The sequence below is a fragment of the Lonchura striata genome, chromosome 16, assembly GCF_046129695.1.
Source record: "Lonchura striata isolate bLonStr1 chromosome 16, bLonStr1.mat, whole genome shotgun sequence".
Classification (NCBI taxonomy): domain Eukaryota; kingdom Metazoa; phylum Chordata; class Aves; order Passeriformes; family Estrildidae; genus Lonchura; species Lonchura striata.
In genome coordinates, this window is record NC_134618.1 from 3,820,423 (window position 1) to 3,845,740 (window position 25,318).

The window sequence follows — 25,318 nt, forward strand, 5'->3', positions numbered from 1 at the left end:
AAGGAGGGAGAGGAGTCCCTCTCCAGTCTCTTACCTGGATTTTGTCAGTTTACCTTTCTCCTGTTGCCACTTGAGTCAAAATTTAGGGTTCTTTATTCTTTTTCTCAGTGTGTGGTCTGTCATTAGTGGCTGAGAATGGAGGTTTAAGTGGTATTTCCAAATATTAGAAAATGGACAGATTGGGAATGTCCAGATGTTGGCAGAAATCAGTCAGAACAAATAGGAATGTTGTTTAAAATGTAACCAGCACGCTGCAAACTGTAAGTTATAGAAGTAGCTTAATTTATGCAGTTGGTCTGCTGAAGATACCTCTCTCAAGTTCTTGTGTTCTGGTGCTTTCCTCCTCCACTCCCAAAATGGGTAATTTTTTCTCATTTGGAAGAAGGAGTACCATGATTTGAGATCAGTCAAAGCCTGGCTTTTTTTTTTGGTCCCAATTAAATATCATCATTACCATATTAAGTGGGCCATTTCTTGTTGCCAGGGAAACTTCTCTGCTGAGTTCAGTTCATGTAAACATAACTTTCCAAAAATAATCTTCTGATTAATTAGATCTATGCGAAATGCTTTAAGCCTACCAGTTTACACTGATTTTTTTCAACATTTCTCAATGAGAAATAATATGGAATAAGCCATTTAAAAAATGTTCTTGGTCCCCTTCTGTAAAACATAATGTTGGTCTTGATTAATTCAGTATCTATGAGGATTTTTGAATGGGGAATTTGCAGTGTCTCGAGGGGACCAAACTTCCTCATGGTCACTTTACAAGAATCCCCATTTTCACTGAGTTCTGCTGTGTTGGTTTGATGCTGTTGCAAAGCCAAGTGATCTTCCCTGAGCACTGAGCAGTGATTTCCACTGCAGGGCACTTGGATATTAATTCCTGTTAACAGAAAATGCTTAACTCAGATATGGTGATAAAGTGCATAAATTAACCCCCCAGGCTTCCTGCAGAGCTGGGAAGGGTTAAACATATCCTGGGGGGATTCAGGAGTCTGTAGACTGCATTAGGAAGCTGCCTGGGGCTAGCTGGGAGGAAATGCTGGACACTGGGGATATTGAGCTCAGCTGTGTGGCTGAGAGGTTTTTGCATACCAAGATTTCACCTTGGAGCTGATACCTTGGCACAATTCCAATGTTCTTTAAAAATAATATTAATAAAGACAGTATTAATATGGTATGTTTGTATTAATACATTACAAAAGAGTCCTTTTATGAAAGTTACCAGTTCTTACAACTTGATTCTCTATATTTGACAAACAGTGAATACTTTCAGCTTTGGGTCTGGCTTTACTTCTGTAAAAATCCTATGCTTTGTTCATTGTAACCTGCACATTATTGTTCTCTTTAAAAAAACTTGTAGTTTAAGAGTTAAAATGTTTGAATTTAATTTCACTGGGAATATATTCAAAGGATTCTTGGTTTGAGGATTTTTGTTTCCAACAAAAATTAGGTATTTCTTAGGTTATAAACCTTCTGAAGTACAAGAAGCAAGTACTGGTATGCTGATCAGGGCAGTACTCACAATGATCTCTTCAGACTTCCAGAGCAGAATCTCAGGGATGTATGTAGCTCCCCCAGAACTGGGTTCTGTGCAGCCCTTCATCCCCTCCTTGGGGCAGTTTCTTGTTTAAATACTTTTTCATTAATTTAAAATTTGTTCATTTCTTTCATTTCCCACTTCCCAGACTTACTTGATGTGGGGAACACCCTGTGCTGGGAGGCAGAGGCCCCCTGGGAAACAGATTATGTACTTGACTGTTTCATCAAGTGGGATCTTCCTTTTGGAGACAGAATGAGCTGAGAAGGCCCCGGGAATGCTGCCTTCACCCTGGCTCATTCCTGTTCCACCTTCTGTTTCCTGCTGCACTGTGGAGCTGGACTGTTCCTCCTGCATCTTTAACCAGCACAACAGCACCATCACCACCTCTGCTGAGCTTCCCTGCAGGGAGAAAGGGGATTCAACAGTACTTTTAAAAAAAACAACCCAAAAGCTTTCAAAATTTTTATTATAAGATGCTCTTAGAAATGTCTAAGAAAGGTGAGGAATGAAGACAAGAATGAAAGAGAGAGGGGTGACTCAAGTGAATGCATCCTGTCATTCCTTCAGAGTATCCTGATATTTTTTATGTATTGGCCAAAGCCAGAATGTTTAAAAGTTACGAATTATCGGCCATATTCATGCTTAGACTCCTTTGTCTTCTCTAGCATCAGTCTAGGAATGTGTGTTTGGTTGATCTTGCATCTCAAAAAAAAAAAAAAATGCTTCCCACATGCCATCTTGTGCTGGGAGCTTCCAAGAAAACCTCTTAGGCAAGAGTTCCATAAAAATAAACAGAAAATAACCCCGAAACCAAACCCCTTAAAAAAAGAATCCAGGCACAGACCAGCTCTGTAGGAAATTTCTTTCAGCTTCTTCATCTGCTTGGAATTTGACCTCATGTGCATCTCTGGTTTTTGCTCAGAGTCACCAGCTTGGAAATTGCCCACTCTGCCTGTGACTCTGGTGCTGCAGCTCCCAGGGTGGGAATAGCACTGGGAAAGCAGCCGCCCCATTTTAGATTCAGAGGGATTTTAGAAACAATTCCCTGTAAATAACACATGGAATCAGTTTCTTGAAAATGAGAGGAGGTTCACAGGCAAGGAGGAGTGTGTTTGGAAGCTGCACAGAGCAGGGGGACGGGTTGGCCCAGCCACAAGCAGGTGTGACCTTGCTCTGTGACTCTGGGCATGAAGCACTCGGTGCTCTCGAGTCCCTGCAGCTCCCTGGCACCTGCTCAGATCAAGTGCCATCAGGGAACTTCATTCATAAACCTCATACTGCTGATGCAAAACTCAGACTTTTCTCTTTCTAAAGACTCAGCTTTTTAGTTTTCTTCCAGAGGATGGGGAATAAACCCGACTTCCAATGATTGAAGCTTCTTTTTTCTTGTTGTTGGATTTTTTTCACCTTCTGGAGGTGAAGGAGGGCATAAACACCCTCTGGTAGATGCTGCCTCTGGGTTCCTTAGCCCTGATGTCATTAGTTGTCACTGCCTTTGTTGATGGTGCTGGTCATTCCAGATCTCCCATTTCAGAAGTAAATCTCAGCTCTCCATCTCTTCTCTGCAGCCTGGATCATTGAGGGAATGTTCCCAGTTGAGTTACTGAGTTATTTTAGTGTCTGAAATAACAAGAAACTGCTGTTTTCTAAAATGGGCAAAGGGTTTTTTTCCCCCCCATAACAATTTGTCACCTTTGTCATCCTTGGCTTGCTTTGAGCCATAGAATTCCATCCAAGACACAAATATCCCACAGCCACGTGTCTCCAGAGGTTGTGTGTCTGTAGCAGCAATTAACCTTTACTGTTTGCTGGCTTATGTTACAATTATCTGTACTCATCGGTTAGATCTGTTAAATTTCTGGAAGGACTTGTTAGACTCTTCCTGGAAGTATAAAAGTTTGCTTTATTTGTGGAATATTTCCTTTGACTGAGCAAGTGATGAGGGTAAGAGGATACTCTGATGATCAAGAAAGAAGAAAAACCACAAGAACTTCAAAGCCAAGTGCCAGCATCCCTAGAAACAGCAGCCACAGTTGGGGGGGGGCCTGAAGGAGGTACAGCTGAACAAACTGATGTTGGTTTTGTCTTCTCTCTTTAGCCTCATGAAAGATTACTTCTTTAAACCACCTATTAACAAGCTGAGCCTCAACTTCTTGGATCAGGATTTGGAGATGGCATACAGGACGAGCTACCAGGAAGAGGTGTGTTTCTACTGGCATTGGTTTCTGTCTGTAATCTGTCTAAGCCACTGTCTGTCCTTGGGGTTTTAACACACTTTGTTGCAGTTGTTTCATGGCAAAGGTCATGTAATGTCAAACGTGATTTGCTGGTTGATCCTGCTGCCTCTGAAGAGTCTCCTTTCAGTTTATTATAAAATTATGGAATGGTTTAGGTTGGAAAGGACCATAAAGCTGATCCTATTCCAAGCCTCTGCCATGGCAGGGACACCTTCCACTGTCCCAGGGTGTTCCAAGTCCTGACCCACCTGGCCTTGGGCACTGCCAGGGATCCAGGGGCAGCCACAGCTGCTCTGGGCACCCTGTGCCAGGGCCTCCCCATCCTCCCAGGGAACAATTCCTTGCCAACATCCCATCTAACCCTTCCCTTTGCCAGTGGGAAGCCATTGCCCCTTGTCCTGTTACCCTAGGCCATCATTCAAAGTCCCTCTGCAGCTCTCCTGGAGCCTCTTTAGGCATTGGAAGGGCTCTGAGCTCTCCCTGGAGCTTCTCCTCTCCCGGCTGAACACTCCAGCATTCCAAGCCTGACATCAGAGCAGAGGAGTTCCAGCCCTTGGAGCATCTTTTGCCATGCCCTGAGTCTAGGCCAGTGTTTAGGCTGGAAATCTGAGGTATACTGATTTTCTCCATGTTCAGGTTAATGTTCTAAGTCTTTAGGGTGGCCAGAAAACCATGCTGAGAATGTAAGGACCATAACTTACCAAAGTAAAGGACCAATTGCTACTTGTCTTCTCATCAAATATTCTAACTTTGAGAATGGTAACTTGGAATTTAATTCTTGTTTAGTCACAGTCTCATGGTTATCCCTGTGGAATCCAAACCTGTGCTGAATTCAAATGTCCTAATTCCATAAGTGTGCTACATACAGATACAGGCAGCTCAAGACACTGGAATTGCAAGGAGCAGTAAATTGTAAGGAACTTGGTGTTTTCTTCAGGATTCTGCACTGAGTCTAAAGACTCCTTAATTCCCTTGGGGGCTAATAATATCACAGGCTTTCCACAGCACTGGATTTTTTTGCCTGGCTGATAGGATCTATCAAGAAAGTTTAAATTTACCTAGAGTGACATTAGGTGTCAGTTAGAACTGAAGCTGCATTTCCACCAGTAGCTGAAAAATTGCTGCCAAGAAAAGGCAATTGCTCTGCCCTCCTTGCTCCTCCTTCTCCCTGCTCCTTCTAATGGCTCTGGTGCTTCTCAGCCTTCCCCACAGTGAGCAGTTCATTTACTGGCCTAGCATGAAATATTCATGGTTGGTTTTTCTGTTTGGGGCTCTTTCTCTTTCCATCTGGGGCTGGTTTGTGCTGTGTGGAAGCAGCAGCAGCTCTGGAGAGGTTGGCAAGTGCCAGAGCCAGCACGAGATAAGCGTCCGGCAGCAGGAAGGGGAATGGGCCCTTCCCTTCCAGCAGCACTGAGCTGTTGATTTGGGTGATCCATCTGCAGAACTGCATCAGGATAAATTAGGTGTGGGTTTCTTTTCTTACCAGTGTGTCCTGCACCCGAGGGCAGTGGGATTTCTGCTTCTGCTGTTTGTTGCTTTCACTTCTGAGCAGTGTTGTCACATTCTCCTTAGCAATATTTGCTTGTTTTCCAATACTTCCAGGTGACACCTCACTTAACTTACTTTATTTTGCAAAGGGAAAGCCCAGTTGTGTTGCAGTTCAGTCTTTTTATTTTTGTCATGAGCTCCATGCTCATCCTGCAGAATTGTAATTTAGTGGTATCTCTCTGCATAAAGTTCCTGTAGCAACAACAAGGAGAAACTTCCTGTGGGATGCAGCCCTGCAAAATTTGCAAGCTGTAAAGAAAATAGTAAATCAATTAGTTTCCAGTGGAAAGATTGGAAATAGAAGCAAAGCAGAGATAGAAAAGCATATACAGATGGACCTATTAATGTAACTATATAGGAAATTCCTAGAAAGAGCTGGAATGTGTCTGTGCATTTTGTTAGTGGCAAGCTAATAATTTGAAAATTGCTACATAAGCCTCCTTGAAAGTGGGAATTTTCACTCTCTGATAGTAACTCTGCAGCACTGGGGCAAAAACCTGTTAAAGCTTTAATGTTAGCAGAGTTCTGGTTGAAAACAACAATGAAATCTTCTTTTGGGAGAGTGAAAAAAGATTTGACAAGAGTCCAGGTTCTCTGATGGCCTGACTGTCAATGCTGCTAAAAGTGACTTCCAGCACCCCTGAATTCACCTCTGATTATGCAGTGCCAGCTGCAGGCTCAGGTTGTGATCCCTCTCTGGAATCAGCTCTGCTTCCCAAGAACCTTAATCTGTTCTCATTTGGAAATGAAGGCACTACTTAGCACTGTTAGAGCATCTCTAACTCTGTCACCTGGGGACGCAGTGCTGCTTCCCTTCATGTGTGGTGAGCAGGATTCTGCTACCCCTGCAAGTTAAAAGGTAATTTTGGCACTGAAGTGATGCTGGCTGGATTTGTTAGATTGCAGGGAAGTATAAATGAGGAATAAGTTTGTTTCCCAGTATTGCTGAGCACAGGAAGTGTTCTGAGGAACAAAAGAAACTTCCAAATTAAACCAGAGCGCTCCAACTGGGCGCCTTCATGGTGGCATTGATAACACAGTTTCTGGTTTTCTTTGGAGCTTTCTTTCTCTGGTCTCTTGGGCAGATACAAACACTCCTAGGACTGGGCTCACCTTCGTAAGCCAGGATGTGTGGAGCTCATGATCTGGTTTTCAGCAGGACTAGCCACAGTAGCACAAAGCACAGCTGCACAAGCAGTAGGCCAGGCCAGGATGGGATGGAAATGTGTGGTGAGGGGTTATGGAAGAGCAGACCTAGATATCCTGGGCTCTGATCAATTTGGATTACACAGCTTTTAATCTGGTCTGAAAGGGAGATGTGAATTCTACCACAGGAGTTGTGTCTGTGGAGTGGTGTTAGGAGGGTTTTCTTAACTATCAGTGCTAAAACAGTTATAGTAAAATCTGTAATTATTTAAAAATAATAGAATAAAATATCCCATAACTTATCTTCTACTTATTATATTGACATTTATTTGCACAGAATAGTCAATTTTCATGTTATTTTATTTCTGTATCATAATAGTGTGTAAAAATCATCCCAGGCCTGGGCGCTGTGCCACCAATACTTCTTTTCAACAAAGTCTGCTCAGGAAGCTGTGACAGCCATCAAACCACCTCTTCTGCTTCTTGTTTCCAACCAGTGCTTACACTGGATTAATGAAGTGCCCAAAATTTCTTCATTCCTTTATTTGTTAGGAGCTGCTGTTCATCATGCAGTTGAATTCAGCAAAATAGCATTTATTCCATCCCATCCCATCCCTCAATCCCTGTGCTCCACACAGGTTATAAGGAATGCTCCAGTGAAGACGTTTGCCAGTGCAACCTTCAGCTCGCTCCTGGACGTGTTCCTGTCCACCACAGTCTTCCTCATCCTCTCCATCACCTGTTTCCTGAAGCACGGCATGGTGGCGTCCCCTCCGCCCCCTGCGGCCGTCGTGGTGTTCGTCATCGCCATCCTGCTGGAAGTGCTGTCCCTCGTCATCTCCATCAGGTAAGGAGAGCATAACAAAGTCTGCAAGGGGCAGGGAGAGCTGCAGTGGTGCCTGGCTCGGGAACGTTTTGTTTGACAGATCCCAGGAACTGGCTTGGATGGGCTGTAAGGCTCGAAGAGCAGAGTCAGTGCAGCCAAGGCTTGCGGCACATCTTGTGCAGGGAGAGATCTGGCTGCAGGAATTGCAGCAGGATTGTGACTCTGGTAGAAATCATGTAAGGAAATGGAATCTGCACCCCATCCCTGCTCCTCTTACTGTTCCTTGGGATGCCATGTGTCACTGTATGTCTTCTCTCCTCACAGGATCATCAGAATTCAAACAGGAAACTTTCATCTGTCCTGCAAACAAACTCACCCACAAAAAAACCACTCCTTTAAACTCTGAGATAAAAGTACAGAGTTCTGGGGTTAAAACTGATATCATGTGTCAGAGCTGCCAAGAGAAGTGCTGCCCTCAAAGAAGAGAAATTGCTAGAGGCACATTGTGTCTGTCCAGATTTTTTTTTTTTTTTTAAGTTTCATGAGTTAACATTGAGATAATGTTAACTGTCATGTTTTCTGTGTCTGACATACAACAGGACTCGAGTGCTTCCCCAGAAGGAAAGGGCACTGTTCTGTCTCTGCAGAAGGGCTGGCACTTGGCGTGGCTGTGCTTAGAGGTGCCAACCCCACACCTGAGCCCTTGTCCTGCCCTGTGCCCTCAGCAGACTTGGCTGCAGGTGCCTGGGTTTTATCAGCAGCTCCTCGTTCCCCGTTTGTGCCAGTCACCCCCAGTGCTGGGATGTTCTGTGCTTCCAGGACACTGCTGTGGCAGCTCCTCCATCCCCAGGGTTATCACACACTCGGAGCACTTTGTTCAGTGCAGCTTGTGCTCTCCTGGGTGAGCTGTGTGATCTGCACAGATACCCCTTGTAACCTGTCATTAACCCAGGTGATCGACCTGTTAATGAGCTGATTGTTTGTCTGGACCAGTTCACTCTGCCCTCCTCATCCTGGTGCTCCCTGCGCTTCCCTGACACAACAGCAGGATAAGGGGGTTGTGCAAATGGGTGTCCTCTCCTAGAGTTCTGCAGATCTGTCAGGAATGTGTCAGTCAAAATGCTTTTGTAATTATAAGCTGGAAGCAATTTCTGCTGCTGTTTCAAAAAGAAACAAGAGGTTGCAGTTTGCACTCTTATTCTGACTTTGAAGGGTCAAGGTAAAAAATACTGAATTAATGCTTTAGTCACTGAAGGAATTTGTACCTCAGTGGGCATGTAAATGTGTGCAAGTGGATTTACATTGAAGCTGGCATGTGGAGTAGAGAGAAGCCATCTATGAAATGCTTTTAAAGATAGCATTTCTTAGCAGGTGTGTTTGGTTGTTGCAATTTGAACAGTTTTTAGGAAATATAGAAATTCAGAGAGTTAAAGCTGTACTGGGAGATGGTTGACCTGGTAGATTTGTCATTCTAAACTGTGTTAATTATTTGTCTGTCCTCTCTCTTGCATCAGAAATGCATTTTCCCCTTTGCAGAAGTTTCTGTACTCTGGTTTGAATGGGGCAGAAGTTTAATTTCAGGCAGTTTTCAGACAGCTCTTTCAGGTGGTCTGGGTTTGGTGGCCATGAACTTGTTCAGCTGGGAACACCACAACTACTTGGCAGAAGTGTTGCTTTCTGCTGTCAAGGTGTATTTGGAGAAAATTTGTGTTCACTCACTTTACAGGTGAATTCTTACTTCATTTTAGTATTTTTCAATTTGTTGTTTTCCCCACTTGTTTTCCCCATAGGACATTGTTTTTGCCTTATTTTTTACATTTATAAAACTTACTGCTATAATCATAGAAATATTTATAGGTAGATACATACGGTTTTATTGCAGTCCTGCTCTGTAACTGGTGGTTTATGGGTTCCTTAAGGAGAAGGAAAATTGTTGTTTTCAGTCTATACAGTCAAGAGTTGACCAAGTGGTTTTGTCTGTGAGTGGCTGTGCAGGGGTTTGGCTTTACTGCAGCTCTGTGCTGTCAACCTGACCCATGATCTCAAGACCCTTCAAATTGTCCTGGTTACCTTGGGAACCAGGCAAGTGACCACTGCCTTTCCCTGTCCTCTCCTTCAAACCAGCACAGAGGTTTTGAATCTATATTGTGTATTTGCTTTATAGTAAATATCTAAAATACACTTCTGGGCCACTCCGGTTTTCATAACCTGAGGCACACACTCCGTACAGTTCCTTTGGGCAGGGAGGTGAAATCATCTTTTTCCTCTTCAAATCCTCTTCCAAGTGAGGACTGCTCCTTCTGACCAGAAACAGTGCAGAACTTCCTGTGCAGAAATGTCATCCCAAATGACAATCACCAAATACCACTGAGATATCTTTGGGGAGGAGACTGGACTACAATGCTGGGCACAATCCCAGAATTTCAGGAAAAGGGATTATTTTAAGACCAGAAAATTCTTGCCTAAGTTTCACATTGTATTTTCATTATCATGATGCTAAACACCCTGCCTTTAAATCAGCTAAATTGTAATTAAATCCAGGACTCAGCCTAGCAAGGGCTCCCCTGGCTCATCCCAGCTGTGGGAGGGAAGAGAGCACAGCACTGTCACAGCCTGGGCAGTGAGAAAAGCCTTAAAACTTCAGTTCTGCAATAGCAAAAGTCCTCATGGAGCAAAGCTTATGAGGGAGAGGGATGTTTTGATTCCTCTGAAGTGTCTGATAATAAATTATTGGAGTACCTATAGATGAGCATCCCACTGTTAGCACAAGAGCCACTCGAAAATTAATTGTATAAAGCTGCACGCAAAAATTGGTGCTTCATTTGTGAGCACGTGGAAGATGTCATCTCCTCTGTAAATGTTCTCTGAAGAATGTCCTTCTGCCCACTTGAAATGTAGCTACTTTGACGAGCTCAGCTGAAGTGTAAGAGATCCTAAAGTTCTGGTGTTAAAAAAAAACCCGTTGTCATTGAATGTACAACAGTGTGTGAGATTCCACTTGGGAGTCTGAGGAGTGGCTCTGCAGGAACACAGACTAGAGACTCTGCCCAGCAGCTGCCCAGTATTTAGTGTAAATATAGAAGTTTTGTTCACTAGATAATTTTGACATCTTGTCCTCAAGTAAAACTGTTTATAAATAAGTTTATTTACAAAAAATGTGTTGCTTTTGATAGCATGCTTTAGGGAAAGCTTGTGGGTGAAGAGTTGAGGGCAGAAGAGTGCGTGTTTATTCCTGCTCCAGAGAGTGAGAGGTGGGAGTTGATTCATTAATTTAAAAGGACCTTTCTAGGCAGCAAAAAAGAATCATCTGGATGAACAAAGCAAGTGCAATGCAGCAGTAGAAGGGAAGCTGTGCTGTTGTCTGACCAAGGAACTGCCCTTTTCCTGGTGCTTCACCTTCCCAGCCTTGATGAGGTGCCACCCCCCATCCATCCTCAGCCAAGACCTGTGGCCAACATTGGATCTTCCTAAATTCCTCATGACCAGGAGCAGAAATTGCTTTCTGCCCCTCGAGCCTAATGAACCAGATCTGTTAACACGACTGATACAGAGTATTGATGCTGAGGAAAACAATGTCGTCTGTTTGCCTTTATTTATTTCTAACATCTGGTATTTAATATCCCACCAAATTGCTGCCGTGCCAAAAGCTTTTGATTTGAACTCTGGGAATTGATTTTAAACTGCCAGTAAATACAAAAATGATGGTAACAGTCTCCATTAGCCATTAATCATTTATGTCAAAGTTACTAATTTGAACTCCAGCTTGTGTAAACAGCTCAGATGCTTTAGCATTTAAGCCCTGTTGAGCTGCCCACTGACACTGCATTATTTACTGATACTGCCCTGTAGCCATTAAATCTGTCTGCAGCTCTCACTTCTGTCTGGATTTAATGCACCCCTGATTTCCTGTGCTGGGAGCATTGAGCTGGATTCACTGCTTAGGAGGAGAATTCCATCGTGTAATTCCGGAGTGCAGAGCCCCACGCTAAATCCCATCCCGAAAAAAATCAGTGCAAGAAGGTAAAAATTATCAGGAGAAACGTGGCATTGCCCTGGAATGTGCACCTGCCCTTGTGAGACAGCAGCTGCCTAAATAAAGCAGTGTCCTCATGGCAGGATTAACCCCGAGCCTTCAGCCGTGGATTTGTTGCTATAGTTCCCCCAGGAATTGGTCCTGGCATGGAGGCTTGGCAGGAAGGAAAATGCAAACGCTGGAGTCCCTGGTGTGTGGGTTGGGGTGAGAGACTTGAGCTGGGCGTGTGCCGCAGAGCCGGGTCCGTGCCAGCCGGGATGGGAGCGTGGGCACAGGTGGCACCGGGCTGCCTTGGCAGGGACCGGCGTGCCCGGGAGCCCGGGCACTGCCATCCCTTCCCCCTCCGGGCTCTCTGCTCAGCCCTGGAGGTGCCAATCCAAATCCATCCTGGAGAATGGGGCTGTATTTTCAGGGCTGGGAAATCAGGAGGTGATTTCAGATGTACTCAGCGCTGGCCACTGGGCACAGGGACAGTTCTGACAGCCTTTAACCCTTCAGAAACCCCAGTCCTTACTCAAGAGAGCTTTTATAAAGTCTTTTATATCCAGTTTTTAAATTTCAGTGCTTTGCTGGAAATGCTGTTTTCCGATGGATACAGTTAGAATTTTTGGTGTGAGTGGAAGTCCATTAAACTGGGAACTGGCAGATCTCTGAGCACCCTCTCGTGGGCTCCCGGTGAATTACAGTGTGTTCCATCCCAAATTCCTCTTTTCCCGTGAATTTAAGTATAATTTACAGATTTTAACACATGCAATTAGAGAAGAGTTCTTTATGCTGCACAAAATACTTGTGATTGCAAGTCACAGAATTCCAAGCTGGAGAATTAAAATCTCATTCACAGACAATTTATATTTCAAGGTGTAGAATAAGTGTCAAACTGGCATAAAGAAATTTAAATTCAGCTTGATTTGTGTCAGGCTTTTATCCAATATAAAACTTTGTATTTCAGACAACAAGATTAAAAATGAGTGGATATCTTTTCTCTTTTTAGAGCTATAGGTGATGTGGGGTGATTTATGTGACTTTGGAGACTGGGAATTTCATATTTAATGGGTGTTTCTTGGGGCTGTGAGCATCTCTGTCCAAACAAAAAGTGTGGTTCTGTACTGTTTGGGCTCTGTAGTCCAGAATTACTTGCCCGGCCTGAGTGTGACAGCTCCACACATGCCATTAATGGCTCTGGATGCAGCTAACTGTGCTACACCACCTTGTTACAGCTTCTTAAAAATAATTAGGCACTTGAACAGCAGTTGCAATTTTTCTCAAGTGACTAATGTTGCGCTTTGAGAAGGAAGTTATCCCAAGGATTTATTTCTGTGGATAAATACTAGTTTTCTATGCAATACCCTTGAGTATTGAGCATCCTTTTCCCTTCCCTTATTCATTTTAGCAATTAGAGCTGCTCTCATTTGAGAAGCATCTCCGGTAAGCTGCTCTCCAGAGCTCTTCCACTTGGCTCCTTCAGCTCTTCCCAGGTTGGGGCCGTGGTTTTCTCGGCAGCTCGAGGCGGGAGCCGCTCCTTCCCGCGGGGCTGGTGGCACCCAGCTGGGCGGTGCCAGCTGGCCTCCCCGGCTCTGCTCCTGCAGCTCAGCTCCTGCCAGCTCGCAGCCCACGCTCCCCTTCCCCTTCCCTAATGACAGGGAAGGGAGCCTGCCTGCAGACTGGCTGCCTGCAACTGGGAGAACTGGTTTGGGTTGCAGCGTGATGGGTGCTGGAGCTGCCCTGCTTCTCAAAACGTTCCTGCTGTTATTTTCAGTAGCTTTAACTTGTCAGAGTTTTTCCTCTCCCTGCCTGCTTTACTTATGAATGGAGAAGAGTCTCCCCTCGGCTTAACCTTCCAAGGAAGTGAAGTTTGGCTTTTTGTTTTCTCAAAGCCACCACGCCGAGGCTCTCCCTCCCTTTGCTGCCTCTCCTCACCGGAGCAAACACTTGCTCATCTGGCAGCCAGGCTGGATTATTCCCTGGAATCACCAGCAGGTGCTGTGGCACCTTGGTTGCTCACAGAGCCTAAGTGATGGATTTGAAGCTGTATTATTAGAGGTAAATGAGAGGTACAAGGAGATGTGCTGCCATTAAAGCCTGGGTCCCTGCTTTCCTGTGTTCCAGGATGGCGTTCTTCCTGGAGGAGGTGATGACTTGCACCAAGCGTCTCCTGGAGGTGATATCTGGCTGGCTGCCTCGACACTTCTTCGGTGCAATCCTGGTTTCTCTCCCAGCTCTTGCAGTTTTTTCACACTTCACCTCAGATTTTGAAACAAATATACATGTAAGTTGTTGAACTCTGTTCCTTAACGTGACTGTTTGGAGCTAACAAAGCTTGTTGCTTGCCTGCCTTCCTCCACCTCCCTCCTGCTTTACATCTGTTTGATACAGATCCCTTAGAGGGATGGGGCTTTGTGGATGATGGAATTCCTGGTCTGTTATGTAAACACAGTCATGGTGAAAACTCTCAGACAAAAGGGGAGAGGATACCTAGAAATTCCTGCTGCTTGCATACCTTTTTCCTCTTAGACCAGGCACTTCTGCTGGAATTTTTTTGAGATAATGCAAGTGGTTCATCTCAGGACTATTGTCCTGGGCTGGATTTGGAGTTCAGAGTCAGAGAAGCTGTATCAGTGAACCATGACAATGGGAACAGGATTAGTGAGGGGTGTTTTGGCTTTGCAGAACAAAATGAAAGAATTCAAAGCAGAGAGCACTTGGTACCTAGAAATGGCCATTCCAGGAGCTGTGGGAATGGTTAAAGGAATGCAATAACTTCCTTCTGAAAAGGAATGGAAAGAAATTGGAATATTTAACCCAAACACAGAGATCCATAGGGAATTTGGTGTCTGTTATTCAGAGCACTCAGAACGGGAGAATGAGGGGTTTAAGCATTCATAGAATCACAGAATGATTTGGGTTGGAAGACACCTCTTGTTCCACCTGCCTGCCAAGGGCAGCAGTGAGGAGAGGGGAGGACAGTTTAATTTAAAGGCCAACTGTAGCATAAAATCAAGGCTTAAAAACTGAACAAAATGGCCTCAAGCTGGAGATGAAAGATTGTTTCTCTCAGGCAGCACAGTGTGCAATCCTTCCTTTCCAGGATCTTCAGGGAATTCTGTTTCACAAAGCTCTTGCTGTTTCAGGGCCCTGGGTGTAGGTAATGACCAGATCTTCTTCACTCTTCCTACCACAGCTTATTCCTGGGTACTGGGGGCTGTTTGTTCCGTGGGAACGTGTGACCACACATTTTTTGGTCCTTGCTGATTTAAACACACATCCCGTGGTTATCACAGTCACAGGGGGGTGTGGTTGACATTCTGTTCCATCCCATGCTTAAGATCATTCTGCAGCTTCTACCTTTTGGAACTTTAGGGAGGAATTTTTAAGCTGTAAATTAATTTGTTTGTTCATTCAGTCTAATGATGATCTTTCCTCTCCGTGATTATCAGTAAATTACCATAGGAATGTTTTCCTTAAGAGAAAGGAGCTGAAAACCTTCAAATCTCTCAAATCTGTCCATTGATTTTGCTACCATCCCATTCATCACCATCCTTGGTCATCTCTCCAAATGTTTCAGATATCAGAAGAACCACTTTATGGGTGTGTTCTCAATACAGCAGGTCAGGTTGAGTCCAAACACTTCAGGCAGCAGCAGTAAAATGGTGATTTTCATCACCAAACTGAGAATCAACTTTGCTTTCTTTCCTCTTGCAGGTGCTCCAGAGTCATGGGGCTGTTGGCTCACTCTCCAAGAGATGTCCCAGCTCAGCTTGTGCTCAGTGTTTCCACACTCATGGAGCTCTAGGAAATGGAGTCAATCTATAGAGGGTCAGGTAAGTGTCCTCCTTTACTATGACATGGTTTTGCAAAGTTTTTTTTTATTCGTAGCATTTTATACTCTCCCTGAATATAAAATCGTTAAAATGAAAATTAACAAAAACAGCCATGAAAAAAAAAAAACTTTCCAAAGCCATGCATCCATAGTAAAATCCAGCACATCCTGACCCTCTATAGGCTGGCTTCATGCTGGGGCATCACTTGGAGTGAGAACCAATGCTCTGCCACTTTAGGAGACCTGAAATGGGGGGAAAAGTAGGTTTAAGTTACGGGTTTTTTATGGACACTTCTGAAATTCCTTTTTTCTGTTTTTAAGTCATTTAAAAAACCAACAATTGTTGTTTGTAGTTTAAAAATGGTGAATTATGTAAGGATTTTTCCCATACGCTGTGTCTGCTCTCAATCACATGCTTGTTTGTTATGCCACAGGACTGCCAGGCTGCAGAGTCTGCGCTTCAGCTGCTTCAGGACACCTAAAGGGAGAGAGAAAGGGAGAGAATGATCATTTCATGCTGTAAAACACAGCACAGAGATAGACCAGGACTCCTTAATCCAAGTGTGGAGTCTCTAGTTTAGCTTGGATGGTCATGAATATTCTTGGGAAACCAAAATTGGCACATCATTGGCACACTTGAGAGTTTTGAGCACCGTAAGGTTGTAGCTGGGGAAATGAAGGTGCCCTGGGCAGTGCATCTGTCCTGCACTTCCTTTCCTTTTTCCAGGGAAGTTGTGGAGAGATAACAGGAGAGGTGAAGGTTTTGAGATGAGACATTTGGAACAGAAAATGTGAGCTTGTCCTTTCAAATTGCCACAAGTGGTCGTGTTGCCAAGTGTGAGTTGCCAGTGACTGAAGCTGCCTTTTGTCACTGAGGTAGATCCTTCCTTACCTGGACTCAGCTGTTACAGGGCAGTGTGAGAATGTTCTCTGAGAAGTGTTTCTAAAAGCAGGCAGGTGGGTGAAATTGCACTCTGCATTTCCAATGCAATGGAATTTCAATATTCAGTTTAAAGCAGGCAGGATCTAACCCCAGCAATGGAGAGGGGGGTTGCCATGAATTTTCACCTTCTTTTTTTCCCTTGTTTTGAATGAGAAGAGGCACTGAGCTTTGACCAAGGTAAGCTCTGGACATCGCTGAAATAACGGGTGTGTGATAAAAAGCTCCATCCAGGGAGAACAGTGACAAACCACCAGTGCTAAAGGTTTCCTTGCTGCTGGAAGGGAAGATGTCCATCTTCACGTGGGATGGCTTCCTGTGCCCATCATCCAGGCAGGATTACCCCTTCTCCCTGGCGTGGCTGTGTGCCAGGGCCCTGGGCTGCTGCTAACCCCCTCTCTCTCTCTGTTGCAGTACACCATGTTCATGTGTTGTGCCATTCTCATCACCATTGTGCAGTACTGTAACTTCTGCCAGCTCAGCTCCTGGATGAGATCCCTGCTGGCAACCGTGGTGGGAGCAGTGCTGCTCATCCTGCTCTACGTCTCCTTGTGCCCCTCCAGGTGAGCCTCGCTCGGGGCTGCAGGGGAGCACAGCTGGGCTTCTCCCAGGGAAACAAGGGGCTGCTGCACAGGATTTTGCTGTCTGCCATGACTTTCTTCAGCATCTCAACCTTAATGATTTTATTTCTTCATTATTGTTTTTTTTTCTTGAAGGATTTCAGGGGGCCCTATTCTGTGTGACACTCTGTGCTTCCTGATGTGTTTCTAGGACACAGTTACAGACCCGCAGAATTGTCTTTCACCACTAGTTTGAAAATCTGTTTTATTAAGGAATTTCCCAGGTATTTGGTGGTGCCAGAGAGCCCAACTGCTCCCCAGCACCCCTCTGGATTTATTTTTACCCTTAGGAACCACATATTCTTCCACCTCCCTCCTCAATGCATTTTCCAGTGTGGAAGGCACGTGCTTAGGTTTAATGGGATCTAATGGGATCTAATAGCCAGTTCCATTCTCAATTTCCTACCTTTTCAGAGGACTCTGCAAAACAGTAACCAGAGGAATCAAGATAATGCAATTTCGGTGCAATAATCTTAAAATTTTCCAGTTTTCCTCTGATAAACGATTCAATGCAAGGAGAATTTGCTTGCAGTATTCTCCTACTGTTTTCTTGCCAAGAGAGTTGAGGGGGTCCTTTCAGCCTTCTATTGGCAAAATTTTATAATCAACTTGCACTTCTCAGTGGCATAAGACCCTCCCTTGGGATGGATTTAGCAAGGTCTTCTCCTCAATCAGTCAGTTCCTCTCCTTCAGAGACCTGCTGAATCATGAGGTGAAAAACATGAAAAAAACCCCCAAGCAAAGCAAAAAGATTTTGCAGATACATATTTTAGTGAATATTTAGCTTTAATTACCTCTTTAAGTATCTTCAGTGGTCTCTTTTAATTGTGATCAAATTTATATTTTTTAAAAAAGGAAGAATTAAAGTCACCTCTTACACCTGTTCACATCTGTGATTTGAGGTGGCTGTAAGGGTTGAAGGAAGAAAGTCCTGGGGGAAAAATATCCTGGATCTGGAGTCAGTTGACAAGTGATTTCTAAATCATATTGACTACAGAAAAATCCTTTTCTTGTCTGTCTGCAAAGGACTTGGACAAGGAGGGCAGGGGAGTTCCCTCCAACTTCAGTGCAGGAAAGGAGGAAAGGATTGTTTGGTTCTGAAGCCTCCCTTGTCTCCTCATGGATTTGTCCCATTGGGTTCAGGATCCTGGTGATCCCAGTGAGCATCATCTGTCCCCAGCACTGAGTGTCCCTTTCCCAGTCCCAAAGATTTTCTCCCTTGGCTTTTCCCTCTGTAGCACTGGTGCTTTCACTGCCCACCTACAGCGTCACTGAGAATCATGGAATCACAGAATCCTTGAGTTTGGAAAAGCCCTCTGAGACCACCGAGTCCAGCTGTTCCCCCAGCACTGCCAAGGCCACACTGAGCCATGTCCCCAAGTGCCACATCCACACAGTTTTTAAATCCCCCCAGGGATGGGGACTCAGCCCTACCCTGGACAGCTGTGCCAGGGCTTTTGCTTAAGACAATTTTTTCTCTAATATCCATCCAAACCTCCCTGGCACAACTTGAGGCTGTTTCCTCTTGTGCTGTCACTTGTTCCTTGGGAGCAGAGCCCACCCCAGGTTTGGATTTCCAGGGGAATCAGTGGAGAGCAGACCTTTGATGCCATTTCTTGATTCCCTGGTTGCTCTTCCCTGATTCCCCCCAGCAGAAGTTCCTGGAGCTCCTTCCCTCCCTCATGCAGCTCCCTGGGGGCTCCTGGCAGAGCTTGCTAAAAGGGGGTCATGGAATACACTCCTGCACAAGCTCTGTGTTGAGACTTTGTGCAGAAAGAAAGACACAGAACTGGGGATTTTCCCCTTCATTTCAGCTTTATTAAGGGTCTGGGAATGGCTCTTCCAAGGTGAGAGGTGGAGACCTTGCTGTTTTGTCAGGTCACAGCATCAGCTCTTGCTGAGTGCTAAAGGGGCTCTGTGAATGTTAAGAAACCCCATTATCTTAATAAATGTTACTAAATGATGGTGTATTTCCACCTGTAGCGTGAACACCAGTGACCATTAATGGGCAAGGTTCAGAAATCCTGGAATATGTTGTTATTTCATCCCTCAAAAATAAATATTTCAAGGAATAGAGCTATTCAGCTGCAGGTCTGAAAAGGTGATTGATAAAATTAATCCTGAACAAAAGTCACACAGGTTAAGTTAGTGAAACCCATTACTTAAGTTTGTAAATGATCATCTTTTTGCTTCTCTCTTACCATGATTCTGATCATATTTTTTGTCACGGGGGCAGTTGCAGCCCTGTCTGCACCACAAACATCCATTCTGCAGTTTTCTTCCTTTTCCAGTTGTAACTAACACTGGGAGTTTGATACTGTCTTGCTACTTGATTGCAGAAGAGAAATTGTAATTCAAATAAATAAGAAAAGTTCTTGAATTACTTATTTTCTCTGATGGTATCTTAAAACATGGGTTCTGTGTTTGTTAGGGTTTTGGGGATTTGGGAGGTTTTTTGGGTATTGGTGGTTTGTTTGTTTTGTTGGTTTTGGTTTGGGGGTTTTTGGTTTTCGTTTTTGTTTGGAGATGTTGGGCTTTGTCTGTATGTTTTATTTTTAAAATATTTGTGCTGTGTGCTCACGTAAGATGAAGGCATAACGGAGTCTTAGAGTTCTGGGATTGCTTTTCCCTGTTTTCCAGGTAAGATGGGATTGTTTAACAATTACTTGTTCCAGGCATTACAAAGTTCTAGTTTCCCTTTACAGGGATTTGCAGCTCTGGCTGGTTCCCTCTTCCAAGCAGATAAATCATATTCAGACAAAGTTTGTGTACAGTTGATCAGGCCTGCAGTGCAGTTATCAGTCTGTGCAATAGGGAAGATGAAAATCCTATCTGGAATGCTGCAGGATGGTTTGTTTATTGCTTTAGCTTTCCCTCTGAAATCAGTGCTTTTTTCATTTCAGCTCCATGGAAGCTCCTCATCTAGATTTGGCACAGAACTTTAGGTAAGCTTTATATAAAATTACCATCTTTGTATTTAGGGATAGAAACATTTTCAGTGAATTACACGTAGCAAAACTTTGCATCCACAGTAATAATTTGGGAATTCAACAAATTGGTTCAGCAAGTTGTGTTTAAGCTCTTTGTGTAATTTCCTTTACAGATTACTTGGGTATGACCAAAACTCATCAGGGCTGGTGCTGCAGTCACAGAGTTGTTTAATGATACTTTCTCCTTAAATTGGATTTCTAGGAAATAGAGCTATGGAGGAGCTATTTAAAACAGCATCTGTTTTTCCAGTAGCAGCAGTTTTTAGAGCATTATCTGTCCACCATGAGCTGTTCATTTGATTTCCTTGGCTGATTTGCACCATTCAGAAGCAGCGTGAGTTGGATGCTCTCACAGCTGGGCAGGTGAGAACTCCCTGGTGTGGAGGAGCTTCCTCTGGAAAACCTGGATGTGCAGCCAGCTGCCTTCCCAGGATGGGATGTGACAGTCTGGGCCTGGCTGTCACCTGGCCTGGGCAGGGCAGGGAGTCATAAATCTGAGAGTCAAGGAAATTCTACCCGCAGCCTTTCAAAGCAAACAAAAATCCCTCCCTGGGTAATTAATGACCCCTGAAAATAAATGTGTTAAAGATTCACTCTGGTGAATCTCATGGGTTTATTGCAAGTTTTTGCAGTACCATTTTGAAGTGTTTTTACTTTGGTTTTTGGTATTAAACAAGTCTGTGTTTGCTCATTGCAAATTTGGGGGCAATTTTTGGGCCATGCTGGGTGTGATTGAACTGTGGATGTGTGACTTGGGTAATGCATCTAGAAGGAGTTTTCAGGAGCATGTTGCTTGTCCTGGGAGGATGTGTCAAAACAGAATTCTTTTCTAATAAATCTCATCTCCACAAATGCTGTGGGGTTTAGTGCAGAGGAATGAGAACAGTGTTTCTCTGGGTATTTCTTCACCAAGGCCTCAGCACTTACTGCAGTGTTGGGTTTGGGGGCCTCTGGCTTTTCTTATATGGGTTTTCCTTTTTCCTGGTTTTGATTAATGAAAGTTCTTTTTTTGTAACAGATTCCAGTTCCTTGAATCCAGAATGGAAATTTAAAGCCAAAAGAATAGAGGGGGCTGGGGGTTTTTTTGGTTTGTTTGTTTGTTTGTTTGGGTTTTTGTTTGTTTTGTGTTTGTTTTTTGTAAACATCAGTGTGCTGATCACTCCAGTAGTGTCTTAGAATCAACCTTAGTTTGGATCCTTAGTGTTTGGGTCCTTGTTTTTGTTTGTGAAGCTTTTGTGCTCCTCAGATTCACAAACCTCTTCCCCAGCAGCTCAGCAGGCTCCTGGCCAGCTGCTAATCACTGATCAATAATTCACCCTGCCTTAAATCTTTGACAACTGGGTCTTCCCCTCAGTGACAGAAATCCGTGGAAAGATCACCTGCCAAGCATTGTTTTCCTGCAGATATTTTTCTTCCATAAATATGTAACTTCTGATGGCAGGTGAAGGTGAGAAACCATGGAGGTGTGTCTGGTGAGCAGCTGTGGAGTGGGGCTTTGCCTCTTTTACAAGGCTTGGCTTGTGATCAAAAGGCCAATAAGGCAGTGACCAAGATATGTCACCTGTTAAACATTTCTAAACTTCATTTTTCACTTTTTATTAGGATGTGGTCTGTGCTTTTTCAGCTGAGGAAGAGACCCATGTGCTAATTCTGCTCAGCACTGCCCTTCAGTCCAGATCCCCTGGCCTGACCCTGCCCCAACTTGGACATTAACAAATATTGCAAGTTAAAAGAGAGAACAGGGAGTTAATCCTATTCTGTTTCTGCCATTAAACAGAATTTGGCTTCTTTCTTCAGGGCTCTTACACTGTATATTATTGTATACCACATTTCTAGAGTACAGAATTCAGAATTTCTCCTTTTTTCTTGTAATGGACTAATAAAAGGTGAAACTCTCTTGGCCTAACAAAATTTTTTGCTGCACCTTTCTGCCAGAATTGTATAAATCAGGTTCCTTATTTACCCCACTCAGCACTGAAGTTTTCCCATGTTCTAAGAGGGCTAGACAAGGTTGTGTGCTGCTTGTAATGAGGTTGTTCCCTTTCCTTGATCAAGAATAGAGATAATATTAATGTTGCCTGGGAAGAGAGACAGTAGTAATGGTAATGAAGCCTTAGCACAGAGTTCACCTCTGGACTGTCTGTAAATAAAAATGTGGAGTTTGCCTTGTTTTCCAGGCAGCCCAGTTCTTCAGCTCAGAGCATATGACCATGAACTTTGTCTTTGAAGCAGGAAACATTTCTCATTTTCATTCCTTGCTCACCTCAGAGCAGGTGGGATGTGCCTCTTTGCAGCAGTGTGCAGCAGTCTGGTTGTAGGGCAGGGTTTATGGGCATCCACTGCACGTTTGTCATGGACAGCAGCAGTTTGATCCTTTCTCCACACCTTTCCTCCCTTGCATTCCTCTCTCAGATTTAGCAGGCAGAGGCATCCTCTTTCAGTATAGCATGATATCCAAATCCAAACAGGGGCTACTGGCTCAGAAGCAAACTGCCTTTCCAGAAAGCTCTTTCAGTGGAAAGCCATTATCTTTATGATTTGTGATCAAGCCAAAGGAGATTCTATCTCTGGAGTCTCACTTGTTCCGTGTTCACAGCCTGGATGAAGGTGCCAAGTTAATAGTGAGGGGGCTGTGCCAGGCAGCATTTCACCAGTTTGAGTTAAAGAAATATTGTCAGCTCAAGATTTCAATTTGAATGATTTTTAAAATCAGTTTTCTGCTGCATCACCTCATAAAAAGTAGAATTGAGAAAGATTGGGCAATGGGGTCGATCCTTCCTGTTGGAGGTGTGGGGGAGTTTTTCTTTTCATTCTAAAGGGTGACTCCAGGTCATGGCTGCTGCCTGAGGGAGGTGATTTAGGTGATTTACAACCCTGTAGATCCTGTATGCTGGTCACTGCAACATCCACAGGCTGGATTTCCAGATGAGGACGATGCAGTTGCTCTCTCCTTCAGGCTGGAGTCAGGGCTTTCCATCCTGATGCACAATGGGATAAAATTCCTGCTCTGGAGCAGGGATCCTCCCCATTCCCCGTTCATGGAAGGAGGTCAGTGCACAGTGAGTCACTCCCTGCACATGCAGATCTCAGGGCTGGAGCCCACATGGCCAACGAGGTCAGGCCATGCTGAGCAGATCATGGAGAGCTCCAGGAATGGGGAATGGGAGGCAGCAGCTCCTTCCCTGAAGGCAGAACCTGCCTTCCACTTCTCCAGCAGAACCTTTGTGGTGCTTGCCTCGTTCACTGCAGAGGAGTTAAAGTACTCCGAGAGTGTTTTGTACAGCAAACTGTAAATAAAAAGCCTTTAATGGCTTAAATAAATCCCTGTGCTAGCAATGTCTGATATTAGAGGGGATTATCTGGATCAAACTTATATTCTCAGAGTAGTAACAGAGTCATTGCTCAGATACTTTCACAGATCTCTGCCCACAAGAGGTGAGAAATAATGAACTCAGATTCAGACAAGAGCCTGAATTGTGCTCCTTAATCCAGATTCCTTCCTCATTTTCCCCCACCTCTTCTTGTTTTCCAAGATTTTTTCTCTTACCTGCATCATTTTGTTTCATAAGCCCATCAAGCCAGGAAGGCGTTTTGTCACCTCCAAAATAGGTAACAAGGAATTGTACTTCAGGAATTGTTCCCTTCTAGTCATTAATTATGGAATCATTTGGGCTGGAAAAGACCTCCAGGATCAGGGGATCATAGAATAAAAGGGACCAACAAGGATCATTGAGTCCAGTCATTAACCCAGCCAAGGCCACCTCTAAACCACAGCTTTGTCTTTGTCTCTGACTTGTCTATCAAGGGAAGAAACAAACAGGTCCATAGCAGAGGTTCTGCTGAGAATCAGGGAGGAAGGAGTGTCTTGGTGCAGCCATTACAGGAACCTGATGGTGGGGCTCTACTTTGAGCTGGGACATCTCCTCCTTTCATGGTCCCCTTGTGAAGAGGAAATAAAATGAATATACATTCACTTCTCCTGGGAGAAGTATATTTATGGTAGAAAACAAAAGAAGTAATTTTCTATGTAATCTGTCCTATCTTCCTGAAATTCAACCTGCACAATTTGTATTGTAAATATTTCACTCACCAGAAACTTTTTTCCCCTTAGGGTTTCTGTAAAAAAGGGAACAGATACAAATACTATGGCACAGAGAAATGTTTTTGGATATGGGGCACGTTCATCTGTCTCACAGCTGTGCTGTGGTTTTGTTTCATCACACTTTCCTGTCAATCAAGTATTTGAGAATGAAACTCAGAAAAAAAAACTGCCTGTAATAAAGTTCAGTTCTGAAATACATCCAAAGTGGAAGCCTGTCCCCCATGGACATGAAGCAACAAAATTAACTCAGGAATGTTTTCATATGTTACAGTAACAAATTCAGCCTTCTCTTGAGCTGTTGCTCCAGTTGTGCTGAGTTTTAATCCCTTCCTGCCTTCCCAGAGAAATGCAGGCAGGTGCTGAGTATGGATTCCTTTCTGGCTCTCCAGGAGAAAGGTTGATGTGATGCTTTCCCTTCTCAAACCATCTCTTGACTTGAAAAACTTCAGTGCATGTCTGCTCATATCAAATCTCAAGCTTTGGCATAATTTTATCCAAAAAATGCAGTTGGATCCCTGCAGAAATGACTGTGTGCCAAGCTGTCTGCATTTAGCCTTCACTTCTGGGATTGCATAGGTGGGGCCTTCTCAGATTCAATTTGTGTCTTTGCATCTCTGCAGAAAGTTGAGATTGGAGAGTGCAGATGTCTCCTCGTTCAGGGTGGTTTGGCACTGGTAGATGCTCCATCAGCGCCTCATAATCTGCACAGGCAGGCAGTGAACTGTCAAAAGGATCTGAAATAATGCTCCCCATCTATGGCAGACAGGAATTTTTGATTATTTTATGTAATTTTGGCACTTGGAGAAACTTTCTGTCTCCAACATGAAAAGCTGAGGTGGTTTTATCATAGAAAAGATGTCAGCACAGCCAAGTTCCCCACTGCCATGCAGTTGATAGAACCCCAGACTGGGTTGGGTCAGAAGGACCTCAAAGCTCATGAAGTTCTAACCCCCTGCCACAGGGTTCTCCATGACGTGTCTTTTACAGGGTTATCTTCTCCCAAACCCTTCGTGTAGCGTTAAAGGCACATGGCAAAGGTTCCTGGTCCTTGGTGAGGACACAAGGAAAAGGCACACGAGTGTAAAGCAGCTGGTTGTGAATATTGGAGGTAATAAAAAATACAAAACCAGATAAATTCCACAAAACTCACAGACACTCCCACATATAGACATTCAGTGCACTCAGATACCTAAACACATGCACAGGTACATATTTACATACAATGGTTTTAGTTATATATTCAGATATAATAACTGTTTCTTGGTGAAATCCTTAAAACAGGATTGGGCTGTGCCACTGAACGTGGTGATAAAGAAATACTTGGTGGGTTTAAGGAAGTACTTGGTGAGTTTAAGAATGAAATTAATTCTTTGGCATTTCCTTAACAGCAGATGAAGTTCTCAAGGGATCTTTTATAATTTAGTATGTAACTGTGCTTCCCACACTTCCCTCTCCAGCATTTCTAACTGTGGAGCAGGGATGGCAATGCCCTAAGTTAAAATGCACCCGTGTGTTC

The 25,318-nt window shown here is 44.0% G+C and overlaps 1 protein-coding gene across 2 annotated transcripts in view; it reads left to right on the forward strand.

Annotated features, from left to right (window-relative positions):
* Nucleotides 1-25,318, forward strand: part of ADCY9 (adenylate cyclase 9) — an 82,703-nt gene that overhangs the window by 55,269 nt on the left and 2,116 nt on the right. For both annotated transcript variants that reach the window (XM_021540800.3, XM_021540801.3), the window contains 5 exons: nucleotides 3,642-3,744; nucleotides 7,113-7,321; nucleotides 13,440-13,599; nucleotides 16,505-16,653; nucleotides 19,614-19,655. In XM_021540800.3, coding sequence (XP_021396475.1) covers nucleotides 3,642-3,744; nucleotides 7,113-7,321; nucleotides 13,440-13,599; nucleotides 16,505-16,653; nucleotides 19,614-19,655 — 663 coding nt within the window. The remainder of the gene's footprint in view (nucleotides 1-3,641; nucleotides 3,745-7,112; nucleotides 7,322-13,439; nucleotides 13,600-16,504; nucleotides 16,654-19,613; nucleotides 19,656-25,318) is intronic.